This window comes from Colius striatus, chromosome 6, assembly GCF_028858725.1.
Source record: "Colius striatus isolate bColStr4 chromosome 6, bColStr4.1.hap1, whole genome shotgun sequence".
NCBI classification, from domain to species: domain Eukaryota; kingdom Metazoa; phylum Chordata; class Aves; order Coliiformes; family Coliidae; genus Colius; species Colius striatus.
The window spans coordinates 23,304,761-23,319,460 of NC_084764.1; the positions used below are offsets into that span (position 1 = coordinate 23,304,761).

Consider the following 14,700-nt stretch of genomic DNA (forward strand, 5'->3'; position numbering starts at 1 on the left):
TACAGAGGGTTCCCTGGAAGCCAGCAGGATCACATCTTAAGTACCAGCAAAATTGACTTTTGAAACAGAATTATTGTTTGACTTTGTGTTACAAAGGTAAGGTTTAACGCTGAGTGACATTTAGCATGATTATTCAAAGTCCTGAGGTTCACAGTCCTCACAGACTAGTCTTTAATAAGGGTTCTGGCTACAGCACTTTGTTAGTCCAGGATTCTGTAATCAGACACAAGGACTAAGTGCATCCAGCTCTTGTCCCAACACAGAGACAGGCCTGGGTTATGCAACTGACACAGGAGAACAGAAGTATTATTGGAACCCACAATTTCAACATTGGCTCTGAAGTCAGTGGTATTTACTTGCACAAAATGTCAGATTTTAGTCTTCACTGAGGACAATGGTAACACTTCAACTTACAGCACTGTTAGGAGACCAATATGTTAAAAGAATCAATGATTCAGAGATAGTAAGTATTTCCACTTTGTCCTTCTGTGACGTGGAAATATCTAATAAGTTTTTGCAGTTTGAATACTTGGAGACACTCATACTTACAGTAAGTGCCACTGATCCTAGCAAAAGTGCAACTGAATAGACCAGTCCTTTGCTGTTGATCTTAACCTGTGGGAATTAGATAGAGAAGAGACCTTTAAAATTCTCAGCATGTAACAACTGTGCTTTGGAGATCAGAAATCAACTTGTTAATTTATGGTCCACATTCTGTTCTGATTAGTGACTGACTTAAACATTTTAAACTATGCAAATTCATGACAGATTTGTCATAATGAAGAATGGGATGTGTAAGTAATCCCACTTCCATAAAAAACCCCAATAAATCAGCATTTGTAGTAGACTTTATGTTAAAAGATCCTCGGGAGAGAGAGATATGCTGTTACTCACAGAACCATAGAATGGTAGGGGTTGAAAGGGACCTTTAGAGATCATCTAGTCCAACCTCCCTGCCAAAGCAGGTCCACCTAGATCAGGTCACAGAGGAACACGTACTGTGTTTTGGGTTTTGAAGACCTCCAGAAAAGAATTCCCTCCCTGGGCAGCCTGTGCCAGGGCTCCCTCACCCTCACAGTAAAATAATTTTTTCTTATGTTTAGGTGGAACTTCGTGTTTATTCTTGTATTACAGACAAAAATACTAATGTACAGGGAGATAGAGAGGTGTGCTTGAAGCTGTGTAATGGGAAAATGACAGAGCCATGAACAGATATCCATGGCACCACACAGTATAATATACTCCAGCTGACAAACTGGGAAGTAATTACAGCCTGTGGAAGCTCCCGGTTCTCTGGTAAAGAAATAACACCTTATTTGGCAGCCAGTAACATGCTTAGGAGGTTGTTGGTTTGGTTTTTTAAAAAAAATATTTGCCTGCTCTCTCTTTAGAACTTTTTTTTTAAATAGACAAGAAGAACAAATGAAAGCTTTGCCAAGTATACATACAGTTGATCCAAATTTAATCGCCATGGTCTGCAAACCCCAGGGAACGCCAAGGCCCACCAGAATGTCAAAGACATTGCTTCCTATTGTGTTGGACACTGCCATGTCACCAAGGCCTGCAGAAATAAAAACACAAACTCTTCAGTAAAAAAAACAATAGGACCATTACTCTGTGTACTAGAGGAAACTAAGGGGGAATGATCTGCACTGATCAGAGCCCCCTTGGATGGGCCAAAGTATCCAAAGCTGGGAAACAATTTTCAGCATCTTAGCTTGATTTGTGAAATAAGTGTGCGCTCACTCCAGCTACATCTTCCTTGTGTCTTGGACAGCCTTTACTGGCTGTATGGTATCAATTCAGCATCCAAGTTCAAAGCCAATTAAAAACCAAGTCTTGTTTCAGGTAGTTTGCAGCCACAGGGAACCTCGAGGTTATGTATTGGATTTAGGATGTGGAGATGTAGCCTTTATCTCTGTGAATGATGAAAAGTGGTCTTGGAAAGAACCCAACCAGATACAGGCTCAAAGCACTTCTGTGGGGCTTAAACAGCAATGACTTCACTTCATGAAAAACAAAATGATACAGGAAAAGAAAAAAGAAGTGAATGGTGTTGAAGTCCCTAGGCATTACTTGAAATCTGCTCCCAGTGCTCATCACTGTCTGGCATCTCATTTTGCACCAGTGTCAATGGATGTAAGGAAAGCAGAGTCCTTCGCTCTCCCTGATCATTTCCCTTAGGCACTGGTCAATTGAATCACTTCCACAAAGTGAAAAGGAAGAGGAATTCTGATGTAAATGGAACTTTTCCAGCAAATACTTTGAGGGCAGACAGAGTGGAGACAGATATTACCACACTATAAGCACAGCATCACAGGGAGATGGTGAGAGAAAGGTTATGCTTTGGATACATATTATGGTAGTATCTACCTCTACTTTTTAGATACTTATCTGCAATCTATCAGTAAACATCCCTCTTGAATCCCCATAGTGCAAAATCTCTGTATTGTCTTTTAAAAGAATGGGGCTTCTCTTTGCCAAGCTAGTGTTTACCTTTGCTTTCAGAGAAAACAATCCCTACACTAGTTTTGCCTACTACTAAAGAAGAACTAATCTAAAGAAGCACTCTTTTTAAAGCAGCATTTAAACATGTAACATGTTTCCCTTCTGCTCCTGCAAAACATCTGTTCAATTTAACACTATATATGGAAAACTAATTTAGTAGTAAGATGGTTCCATAAGAATCCTGAATACATTTTTTTGTACTGCTTTTTTTTTATTGCTTTTGGTGAGATTTTTCTGCACATAACAAATGACACAACCTGGAAAATGAAACATTTAAAACATATAATTCTTTTCAATCAAGTAACATTCACAGCACTACTCCTATCTCAAACTACAAAAGTGGGGCTTTTGAGTACTTAATTTATCACTTCAGAACCCTTGTTGTTTGCCCAGTGATGAGATTGCTGGAGATCTCATTATCTGGAAAAAAGACTGGAACTGGAATAGTAGAAAATAATACAGTTAGGGCTTTTTCTTATTTTACTGCAGTACAGGAGGTAACACTCTCAGGTTTAATGTTTCTCAGCAACAGGAAGGGATATGGCTACATATGAGGACATAGCTGACATTTATCTAAAACCCTTTCCAGTGCAATTATTCATGTGTCTCAATGGGAAAGTAGTCTGCATTTGTCTAATTTATCACTTCTGTCAGATCCTCTTAAACCACTTCCAGTTTTACATGGACAAGGACTGGTCAGCTTACATTCTTCAATGTAGTTTTTAACAGTTGATATTTCAGTTTGTCTACTACTTTTATCTTTTTAAGCTGCCTGATACACACCAGACATGGGACATCTGAGTACTGAATGACCTTCTAGAATGCTAGTGTGCCCTGTCCCAATAAACAAAAGATAACAGGACAAGGATTACGTTTTTGATTCACAATAATTAGCAAAGGGTTTTGGCTTTTAATGAGGTCCTGAAACAGTAAAAATAAAATAAAAGAAGAATGTAATTGCACTGAGAACTTGTGTGTACAGAGAGAGAAAAATCACAAAGCATGTGTGCAAGACTGCAGAAATGTTTCAGCAGACACAGTACCTTGTCTTGCTACTATTAAGCTGGCCATGCAGTCTGGGACGCTTGTTCCTGCAGCTAGGAATGTAATGCCCATGATGACATCTGGTATTCCAAGGGTGTATCCAATCACAGTCACCTGAACAGTGAGGAAAACAGATTAGCCTATCATGTTTGGAAAGTCTCTTCATTTCAACACAGTTGTGGCATACTCTTAACTTTGATTCCGGGTATGGAGCCTAACAGGATTAGACTCAGGATACTAATACATTTCTGCGAGTTAAATAATTGTGGAATATCCAGCCTAAAATCAACTCTGTGAAAAGTATTTTGGGTCACATTATTCAACATTTTATGAGCGAACAAAAAGCTCCATTTTCCATGCTTCTAGCAGGACAGGCTGATCTTTTAAGGAGATGCACAGACATAATCCAGCCTGTGGTTTGTTTTGTTTTTTAATTCTCAAGAAATGCAAGATTCTTGCTGGTTCTATTATCAAAAGGATAGCAACTGATTTATATTGTGATATTGAGACAGATATATGAAGGACTTATTTTATACCAACTCATGAGGAAGGAACCAGTTTCTTGCATGACTTCTGATATAATCCCAAAGTGAGCAAGTCTGGTTTTATTTTCCCCTGAGAGTCCAGATGCAGCTTTAGAAGAGGTTAGGGAATGGCTGAAGGTTGTAGCAGAGTTATCAGAAAGGACATGGAACTGTATTTAGCTGGAACATCCAAAGAAGGCTGAAAAAGCATCAAGAAAAACAGATGAACAGGCAGCTGAAAAGGAAACAGCCTTGTGAGTGAGAAGACTGAATCAGCGACAGGCAGCTACTTCCCTGCTGCAATTGCTAAAGGTGAAAGTTTTTAAGGCTCTGTGTTGTTTTCTTGGAATAGTTTGTCAATCTCTTACATGAGGAAAACTGGACCCTTCACCAAAGAAAAGGTATATTTTAAGGAACCCGCTCACAAACCTTATTCTCAGGGGAAAGCTGTGACTCAGAAATAGGAGTGGGCATAATTCTCTTGCTGTATTCTCCTGTAACGGAGTATTAAGGTCTTGTCTGCCTCAAAATAATCTGTGTTGCAGCTTTCACGAGCACATTGTCTCATTTGTGAAGGGAATATCTACAAATGGAATCGAGCTGCAGTGCATGGCCTTGTAAAGGACATCATACAACTGTGTGGCTTTGGCACCATTATATGACAGGCAGAATGAGTGGCTGGCATATGAATTTATCTGCCACAGTCTACATTAAATGACAATAGGATAACTTTACAATACAAAACTCATGCAGAAAGTTGCAGAAAGTGTATAGAAAACACAGCATTCCATGAGAGGAATTATGAATATAAAGTAGTTTGCAAATGCTTGACACATTGAGAAAGGTAGAGATGCTCTCCACCCAGAAGAGATTTTGCAGGTAAGAAGCTCACGTACAAAAAAATTCCTTCATATGCATGCCTAGAAGAGTGTACATTTGTATTTGAGTGTATATATGTGAGGCTGTATGTATTTGAGGATGAAACCAGCTAAAGGTTTCTTCACTATATTTTCCTTTAAAAGGGAAAATGGGCATATAAATCTTCAGCAGCATATCCCACCAATCTTCCAGTTATACAGCATTCGGGTTTTACAACTTCCAGTGTATAAAAGGGTAACTTCTATACTTCAGAAGTATGGCTAGGTTTTCCATCACAGAAACTATCTGAGGAGCTTTCCTATTGATGCCACGTCTCTGACTGAAAACATAAACTTGAGAAACTGAAAGAGTAAAAATGAATATCAGATCTTGTATCCAAATTTCTAAAAGTGTCTCAGCTGCTCAGAGTTAAATGCTTTCATTTTAACTCCTTTTTACTAGTAGGATGTGGATGTCCACATTCTCTTGAAAATTTGGCACTTTTCTGTACTGTATTTCTGCACAGTAAAGGCCCAATTATTTGCACAGAAAGAAAGCACTAGAAAGCTACAATTATAGTAATCAGAGGAAGAGCTGAAGAGAATATACTACAATTGCATGCCTTTCTTTTAACAAATACACAAAAGATATGTTCTCTGTTTTGAGATGAACATTTCATTCAGTATGGGTCCTGCTACATGTACTTACCATCCACACCATGAAGTAGGAGAACAAAGCAATCCAGACAGTGGATAAGATGAATGTCATCATAAACCACCTCTCCCAGCGGGGTTTGCTGCAGTTTGGAATGGTGCAAAAGAGCATGAATATCAATGGCCATGTCAAAATCCATTTAATTTTGTTCATTTTTCCATCTGCAGGACAAAGAAAGGAAAGAGCCAGTTTAGCTTTCCCATCATTATCTCAGGCCCAGTTGTACCTCTTTGAACACAGCAGATGATCCTAAAGATCCCAGAAGGATGTTTGCAACTGTGCCTGTCAGCTCATTTTCCAGCATACCTTCATCTATACTTGGTCTCATCACTCAGTCAAGTTCTGCATACACATCCAGAATCTTATAATTAAGCCTGACAGAGTCTGTGTAAATCTATGAAAGAATTAAAATGATTTAAAAGCATGGATTATTTTAAACCAAAATTATCAGGTTTTATGCTCTTTCAAATACTTGAATCACTATTAATGAAAATTTCTAAAAAACAAAACCAAACAACCAATCCCTCAGCTTCTAAAAAGGAAGATGGAAATTCTTGTGAAAATAACTTGTACTCTCTGTGCAACAACAGAAAATACTTCCACAAAAAACAGAAGCAAAGACCAAAACTTCTTTATAAAAGGAAACTGAAGACTTAGGAAACACCAAGCTGGGAGGACTGGCTGATTCCCCAGAAGGCTGTGCTGTCACTCAGCGGTATCTCGACCGGCTTGAGAGTTGGGCAGAGAGGAACAAGGACAAGTGCAGAGTCCTGCATCTGGGAAAGAACAACTCCATGCACCAGTACAGGCAGGGGGTTGAACTGCTGAAGAGCAGCTCTGCACAGAGACACCTGGGAGTGATGGTTGATAATAAACTGAACATGAGCCAGCAATGTGCCCTCGTGGCCAAGAAGGCCAATGGCATCCTGGGATGCATCAAGAAGAGTGTGGTCAGCAGGTTGAGGGAGGTTCTGCTCCCCCTTTACTCTGCCCTGGTGAGGCCTCATCTGGAGTCCTGTGTCCAGTTCTGGGCTCCCCAGCTCAAGAGGGACAGGGAACTTCTGGAGAGAGTCCAGCGCAGGGCCACCAAGATGATCAGGGGAATGGAACATCTTTCATATGAGGAAAGGTTGTGGGAACTGGGGCTGTATAGTCTGGAGGAGACTGAGGGGAGATCTCATTAATATTTAAAAGTATCTAAAGGGTGCGTGTCAGGAGGTTGGGGGATCCCTTTTTTCTATAGTAGCCAGCAACAGGACAAGGGGTAATGGGATGAAGCTGGAACACAAAAAGTTCCACTTAAACATAAGAAAAAACTATTTCACTGTTCAGGTGAGGGAGCCCTGGCACAGGCTGCCCAGAGGGGTTGTGGAGTCTCCTTCCTCGGAGGTCTTCAAGACCTGCCTGGACATGTTCCTATGTGACCTGATCTAGGTGAACCTGCTTCTGCAGGGGGGTTGGACTAGATGATCTCTAAAAGTCCCTTCCAACCCCTACCATTCTATGATTCTATGATACTGACTACTGTCATACAGCTCTCCAAAAATTAATTGGTGAAAAATACCAGAGAACTGTCATTACTGAAGACAAGTGCACACCTTCTCAGGTCTTAAAAATGTAATGTATTGTAAATGTGGACATAAATATAAATATATAGAAGAGAATTATTATAATTGGGCCATAAGTAAATGGGGCACTTGTATGTTTCATGAGGTATCCTGCAAGCAGGATTATCAGACTAAACCAAAGTATCACAGTCAACAGCATGGCATTTTTAGTTTGGGTTTCCTCTACTTATTTTCTAGACTTGAGCTAGTAAGGTTTTCCATCATTAATTTATAATTATATGCATAAGATCTAATAAAATAGGCAATTTTCAATAAAATGTTTGATCACAGATGGCAAGAACTAGAAGGAACTTTTAGACATCATTGGACTAGATGCTCTCTAAAGGTCCCTTCCAACCCCTACCATTCTATGATTCTATGATCTAGTCCAACCTCCTTGCTAAAAGCAGGTCTGCCTAGATCAGGTTGCACAGGAATGCGTCCAGGTGGGTTTCGAAAATCTCCAGAGAAGGAGAAATTACACTGAAGAAAATGATCAGATACACCTTCCAGTTAAGTTAGCTAAATTGTAAAGGGCAGGTAATAATCAGCGAAAGCTCCTATCGCTTTTATCAGGAATTTTCTTTCAGTAAAGACACTGGGAATTAGGATTTGTTTAATGAGAGCTTTTGTCAGTGAATTTAATTAGATTTAAATCTCTCCTCTGGATGGATGTGCACCAGATATAATGAAATTCAATATTAGACATTTAAAAATGAATAATACTTTCCTCATTTATGAGGCTACTTACTAGTCTAACTTAACTTTGCGAGTCCAAACACAAGTTTTTATTCATTGTCTTCAGCTATGTATTCTAGTACTACATTGTCTTGCTTAAGTTATGAATTGGCGCCTTAACTCAATATTTCTTTGTGCATTTCCCACCAGGAAATCTTAAACTAAGCTTGGCTCTTTATTCCCATTTAGCTTGTGGCTGTGGATCTTCTAATACATAGAACTACTGAAGTGTCCTAGGGTCAATTCAAATTCTAGAATTTTACATGCTGCTGGTTATCTATTACAGGTTTTAATGGAAAGTCCTTTTCCCCTCTGGTTAGATATACTGCGATACGGACTTTTGTCTTTTATCTGTTCTGTCCAGAGAATGACACTTAGCTCACATCTCACTTCTGTTAATGAGGCTGTAAATATCCTATGGTAATTTATACCTCCTCCCATTTGATTTGTTACAGTCTGGATCATTAAAGACTCTCGCTAGTCAATTTGTACTCTTTGTCTACCCAAGTTGCTAAGCTTGGTTCATAGTCGAACAAATCGGCACGGCCTAAGCCAGTAATTTCCTCAGTGCGTACTTCCAAATGCAGGGTGAGTGGGCGACTGCTTGACAAGAAAAAAATATGGATCTGATTTTGATCTGATGTGGGTGTAATCTGACTGACTTCAGTGCTGCTATAGAGGAGATCAGTCTCATTTCTCTTTTCAATAACATGAATAAAGGAAACAAAATTGCCCCGAGACCAAACAGAGCATAAATAGATGCACATAGCCTCTGCGGAGGAATATCCTGTGTAGTGCCCTGAATTACTTTAAAAAATGGTTAACTGTGAGAATTCATTGCTATGTGGCATTGCTATGCTTGCTCAGTTCCCAGAAAACCAAAATAATAGTGGAGGAGAACTTGCCTTTCCCTTACCTTTGCTCAGTTTGAATGGATGTGTGTCAGATTCAAATTCTCAGCTCTGTTAGTAGTGATGTTTTATCCACACAACTCCATGAGTCAAAACTATTTCTTATAGCTAGATAGTTTGTGAAGTGACATTTGCATTCATTATGTGACAAATAGGCTTGAGACTTTGGGGAAGAACTGCAGATAATTCTGGGTTTTGCTGGGTTAACAGAGAAGCTGATTGACCATTTGCAGTTGACCTGGAAGAGTTCCGAACCATATGGCCAAAGCAGTCTACCTGACAAATTTTACATTGATTTCTCTTCTGTGTCAGGGTTTGCTAGCTTTATAAATTTACATATAAAGCTTTAACTATATCTCGCTTTGGTTATGCCTTGGGCCATTTTCTTCAGCTCGTACTAACTTGCGTGCCACCCAGTACTAAAGAAGTCTACACTTACACTATGACTTGGTAGTTTAGTCAGAATTCAGTCAGTAAATTTAGCAGCAAACTCAGACTTTATTTCCTCAGGAAATGGATGACTTCATTCACTTCACCTGGCTTAGGTGAATGTACAAAAAATATATAGCTTGAAAATTTGAACATTTTTATTTAAGTTCTTTTGAAATTACTTCTTGTGCTGCTGTTTTTCTGGTTCTCATCACTCATTCTAAAATAACCACTAAAACAATTTAGTGAGAAATTTGTCATAGTGTGACATACTTTTAGTTCATTTTACTTTTAGCTCACAACAAATGTTTTGTGACTGTTGTTTAGCTCCCTAGTACATCTGCAAGGAAGACAATTATCATCCTCATTAAGGCTATTATTCGACACATAGCTGTTCTGTGAAAACAGACAGTCTCATTACAAGACCTTAGCTCGTTTTTTTTAATAGCAGTACTGACCACTTCTGTGGGCCCTGGGTCTGAAAGCTCCTCAACACACACATAGCCGAGGAAAAGTGAATTTTTTTGCCACCTCCTCCTTAATTATGAAAGAATATTGCTTTATTGCAGAAAGCAACATTGGTCTATGTTCTGTTCAATCTGCTGTAAAAGAGAAAAAATACATTTTTTGCGTTAAGTTATTTTTTCTACTTTATAGTCATTTTTCTGTTTCTTCAGATATTTTGAAGCCAAGCATATCACTTATTTCAGAGAGGTATCATTACAGAAGAGTCTGATAACAATGTTTCTGAAAGTGAAGCAGTAGCCCTATAACAAGGAGCCCTTTGCTAATTTTCAATACATCTCTGGGCTTGTCATTTTTCCAGATGTTATGCTCACAACAGTTACTTTCACATAGTGTCCTGGTGACTGAAATCAACAACACACATTGCAGAAATGAAAGGAAATGAGTATATCCTTAAAGTATTAAAGAAAGTGACATTTACAGGAAAAATATTGTCCTATTTGCAATATTCATGCAGATTTGAAACAACCTCGTTATGGAAATGTGAATCCACATTTGTGTTCTGATTCAGATGAGGAATATACTCTTGAAGTAAGTCTCCTGATTGTCCCCATTTACTGTCTTTTGGTTTACAAGACAGAGCAGCCTTGCATCACACCACTGAGATTCCCTTGGTATAAAGCTGAATCAGAGACACAAACTCAAAAGGGCTCTAAATAATAACAGGTATTTAGTCCAAGGGACCAAGAGAGACCTAGTCTGAGAGACAACTTTCAAATGCATAGTGCAGACAGCCTATGTGTCCTAGCCTGTAAGCTGCATAGGAAACATTTTTTGAGTTTAGACAGACTGGAGTCTGCAACTACACTGTCAGGAGACAGATCTCAGTTACTGCAGTTAACTGAATTTGATAACTTTTCCACTTAGTCTTCCCTTTAAAGTGTGGTAGTCAAGCACAGACCACTGCTCCACATATTAGCTACTTTAGAACACACCTAAACCTTCACATGTAAAAAAAAAGTATCTCCTTACACAACAAAATTAGTAGATGACTGATCTAAAAAAATGAAAACATCCCTGAAAAGCATGAACCTAATTGACACACGGGATTTTTAACTGCATTGTTACGGATTAATAGAAATCTAACTTGGAAAATGGGAAGGGTTTTCTCTAAGATAAGTCTATCTGCAAAATGTGAAAGGCTTCCTGGAGTTTATTATTGATTTCTATTTTTCCTGGGTTTGTTTTGTTTTGACAATGGTAAAGCTAGAAGAAAAATACAGGACACCCAGGCAGGCCTAGAAGGATTACTACTACAGATTTTTTTGGTGCTCCATTTTATACTTTTTAAAGTTCTTTTTTATGTTTAAATGTCCTCGCCGTTTTTCACTTGGAAAAAATAATCCAGGTAGCAACTAAAATGCTCATAAAAAGTGCCGTTGTTCGTATCAGAGTTGAGACTAATTGAATATAGGTAAATTAGCCAATCTGAAAGCCTAATTAATTTCTGAGAATGTGCAGTATCCAAAACACAACAGAGGAATGTAAGGTTTTGTCCAAAGTACAGGACTCAACATAGAAACAAATGTAATAGATATAACAAACTAGATCCTTAGTGAATTTTCCATCAGAATTATTTTCCAGTGAAAAATGCATTTGTTGCAAAAGAAAAAAAAAATCAGAGAAAATGTTTGTTTATTTGCTGTTGGGAAAATTAACACGACAGTTGACTCTCCATCTTTTTGGAAAAATCCTAATTTCAGCTCTGCAACTTTCCCTAGGAATTGTGAGGGTAAGAGACTCTATGTTACCACACTAGAGACAGGACACGTAGGGTGTAACAGGGTATCCAAGAAGGCCCAATCTCTTCAGCCTTCCAAGTGGGCAGCTGACACATTAAAATATTTTTATTGCCATTCGACTGTAACTGAGTTTTGGAAACAATTATTTTTGTCTGTGGAAAATATCGAGGTTTTACTTTTCTTCTTCATCCAAAACAGACTATTTTCCAAACTACTGCCACTTTTCTTGTAAGTTTCACTTTACAAAGCAGAAGTTCCAAATTCCAGATCATCTGTCCAAAACAAACCAGATTTCTATTTTCAGCCTGTGCCTTTATCACACTTTTCATATTTGGATTTATGCTATTATTTTTCTCTTAAAGACACATTTTTGATAGAGTGGGAACTGGTCTGGAAAAAGGATTTCCTTCCAGTATGCAGAAAAAAGCTTTACTCTCAAGAGTTACTATACGCTTACATAGGGCAATACTCAACAAACCCAAATCATAATTGAGCAGAGGTACTCCACATAACTTGTCTGGCTTGGTTGGATTTTGGCATGCTTTGTTTTGTATGTTCTAACTTTGCTGTTTATCAATGTTTTATATGGGAGAACTGGGATTTATAGACTTCCTTGAGTCCTTCTTTGCCCTGTCAGAATTAAGTGATGAGTTACTAAACTAAACTTTGCCTGCTTCTCTTGCTGTGTATTCTCCTCCAAGGTAAAGCACACTTGTTGTTCTTCTGAAGTGCATTTTCCAGATTCATTTTCTACAAAAGAAATCTGCCTCATGAGCTCCAAGAATACAATGCGAATCAAAGCACAGTACATGACGACAACTTGTGAGATGTCCCTCAGAAGCATACTTGTGTTCAGAAATATAATTTTAAGGTAGGAGTCACATTACACAGGCAGTGGTAAGAGGAAGCTCTCCAAGAATGCACTTTAGAATACTACAGTTAGGTGCTGCTCTGAACTTGGAAGAACTGTCTTGCAACATCAAAGAAGCTATGGAATCTAGCTCTCTTCCTTACTCAGCCACCTAAGTCATGTTTTCAAACTTTGGCAAAAGCACCACAGAGCAGGCCAAAAAGAGAGTCTAAGGAACAACTGCAAAGAAGAATCAAAATTCACAATAAATTTCAATTCAAATACAACAGGAGCAGGAAGTCTGCTGGGTCCACTAGTGATCAAAGTATTGAGGAGCACAAACAGAAAACAGGGGCATTGCAGAGGCTAAAGTAACTCTCTGCATCAGTGTTTACAGAGGCAGAAACTAGAGAGATTTCTACATGGAATTCTCTTCTGTCTCTAGCTCAGCCCTGAGGACGTACACTTCCACAGGTGATACAACAAAGACCTATAGCAACCTGAACGTTCAAATAAGGTACATGGCCTTTGCCTTCTTCACTGTGTTTTCCAATAGAAGACGTCAAATGAAGCAACTAGAAGCCAGATTCAAACCAAGTAAAAGGAGATGATTCACATACAACTATAAAACTCCTTCTCAAACAGTGATCTGGTTGTTAAAATGTTTGCAAAGATTTGATGACAATTAGCTAGTTTAATGAAGAAGAAACAATTTTTAACTACTTAAAATTCAATGCAGGAAGTTCCTTGAGCTGAAAACAGCTGAAGGCCAATGTGTCCTGTTTCACTCTTCCCTAGGCTTCTTCATAAAGTCATGGTTACAGTCAGAATACTGTGCAAGACAAACATTTGATTTGGCCAAGTACAAACACTTTAAAAATGTTTTTAGAAGATACTATTAATTCCTTTTTGCTTCTATCCTACACGTTGTCTTTGTATTTTGGATCCATACAAAAATGGGCAGGATTGCTTATCTCCATTACTGTCATCTCACTTTAGCTCTGGGAATTATTATTCCTATTTTAGCTAATACCATCTTGACTTTTATAAGACCTCCTTGGCACAATCCCGTAAGAGAAGTTCTTCATTTCTGTGAAATCAGCAGGAGCCGAGAACACTGACTATTTTAAAACATATGACAGTGAATGGGATTTAAGCATCCTATAAGAGCTGCACAGAAGTGCTATTCTGAGTCTGGGCTCAAAAAGATGACTGAGCTATGTAAGTGCTTTTACACAACGCTTTGTTGTCAAAGTTGCCTGCTCAGTTCCATCCTGCTTTTTTTCCGATCTGTGGGCTTTTTCTTTTCGTTTAAGATAGAGCAATCAACTTGTAAAGCATCAAATGAACCTTTCTCTTGGAAGACAATTATCATGGCCTAAAGATTAGGTTGAGAAAAAAACCCTCCTCTTCTAAAGACAATGTTTCCTCCCACACAAAAATCAAAGGCAAAAGCTGTTTTTTTTACAGTACCACAATTTCCATAAAAACGATGTGTTGTTTCCTGTTCCAAGATGGGCCTGAGCCACACCCTGGGGATGAAACTCTCTGGATGTTTGACACAAGATCTAGGCTGGATGCTGTAGCTGGATCTTTTTTTTTCATGTAACAATGTTATTCTCTATTTCTGTATGCTAAAGACCTACATTTATTGCTGAGCATTGACATTGGCAAGAGGATAAAAGAAAACAATACACAAAACTTACAGATGGCAAATGATTTCTTAGCATCTCTCAGAGACGATGTAGTGCTTTAAACTTCGCTTACATTTATTTGTTTCAGAAAAAAAAATTGCTCTTTCAAAAAGATCAAGAATATGCAATTTGAGTAGTACATTCAAACCTAAACATAGGCTAAAATCAGGCTTAAAATCAGGGAAAAAAGAGAGTTTATGACCTCCAGAAGAAGGGGCAAACCACTCACAGTGAGTACAAGAACATTGTTAGGTTATGTAGGGAGATAATTAGAAGGTCAAAAGCCCAGCTAGAAGTCAAACTGGCTTTAGAGGTAAAGGGTACTAAGAAAAGTTTCTATAAATACATTAACAGCAAAAGAAAGACCAGGGAGAGCCTTCATCCCCTGTTAGATCCAGAAGGAAACCTGTTAATAAAAGATGAAGATAAAGCTGAGGTGCTTAATGCCACCTTTACCTCAGTCTTTAGGAAACAGGAGTGTTTCCAATGGGAAAAGTCAGACCCCTAAGCCAAGAGACAGGGGTGAGGAGCAAAATGTTCCACTTACAATTCAGAA

The 14,700-nt window shown here is 38.5% G+C and overlaps 1 protein-coding gene across 1 annotated transcript in view; it reads right to left on the reverse strand.

The window, feature by feature from the left end:
• The window catches only part of SLC24A4 (solute carrier family 24 member 4), a 98,006-nt gene that overhangs the window by 2,621 nt on the left and 80,685 nt on the right, over positions 1–14,700 (reverse strand). The window contains exons 13-16 of the mRNA XM_061997764.1: positions 5,643–5,809; positions 3,552–3,666; positions 1,449–1,561; positions 550–615 (exon numbers count right to left, since the gene is read on the reverse strand). Of these exons, the coding sequence (XP_061853748.1) occupies positions 550–615; positions 1,449–1,561; positions 3,552–3,666; positions 5,643–5,809 (461 nt within the window). The remainder of the gene's footprint in view (positions 1–549; positions 616–1,448; positions 1,562–3,551; positions 3,667–5,642; positions 5,810–14,700) is intronic.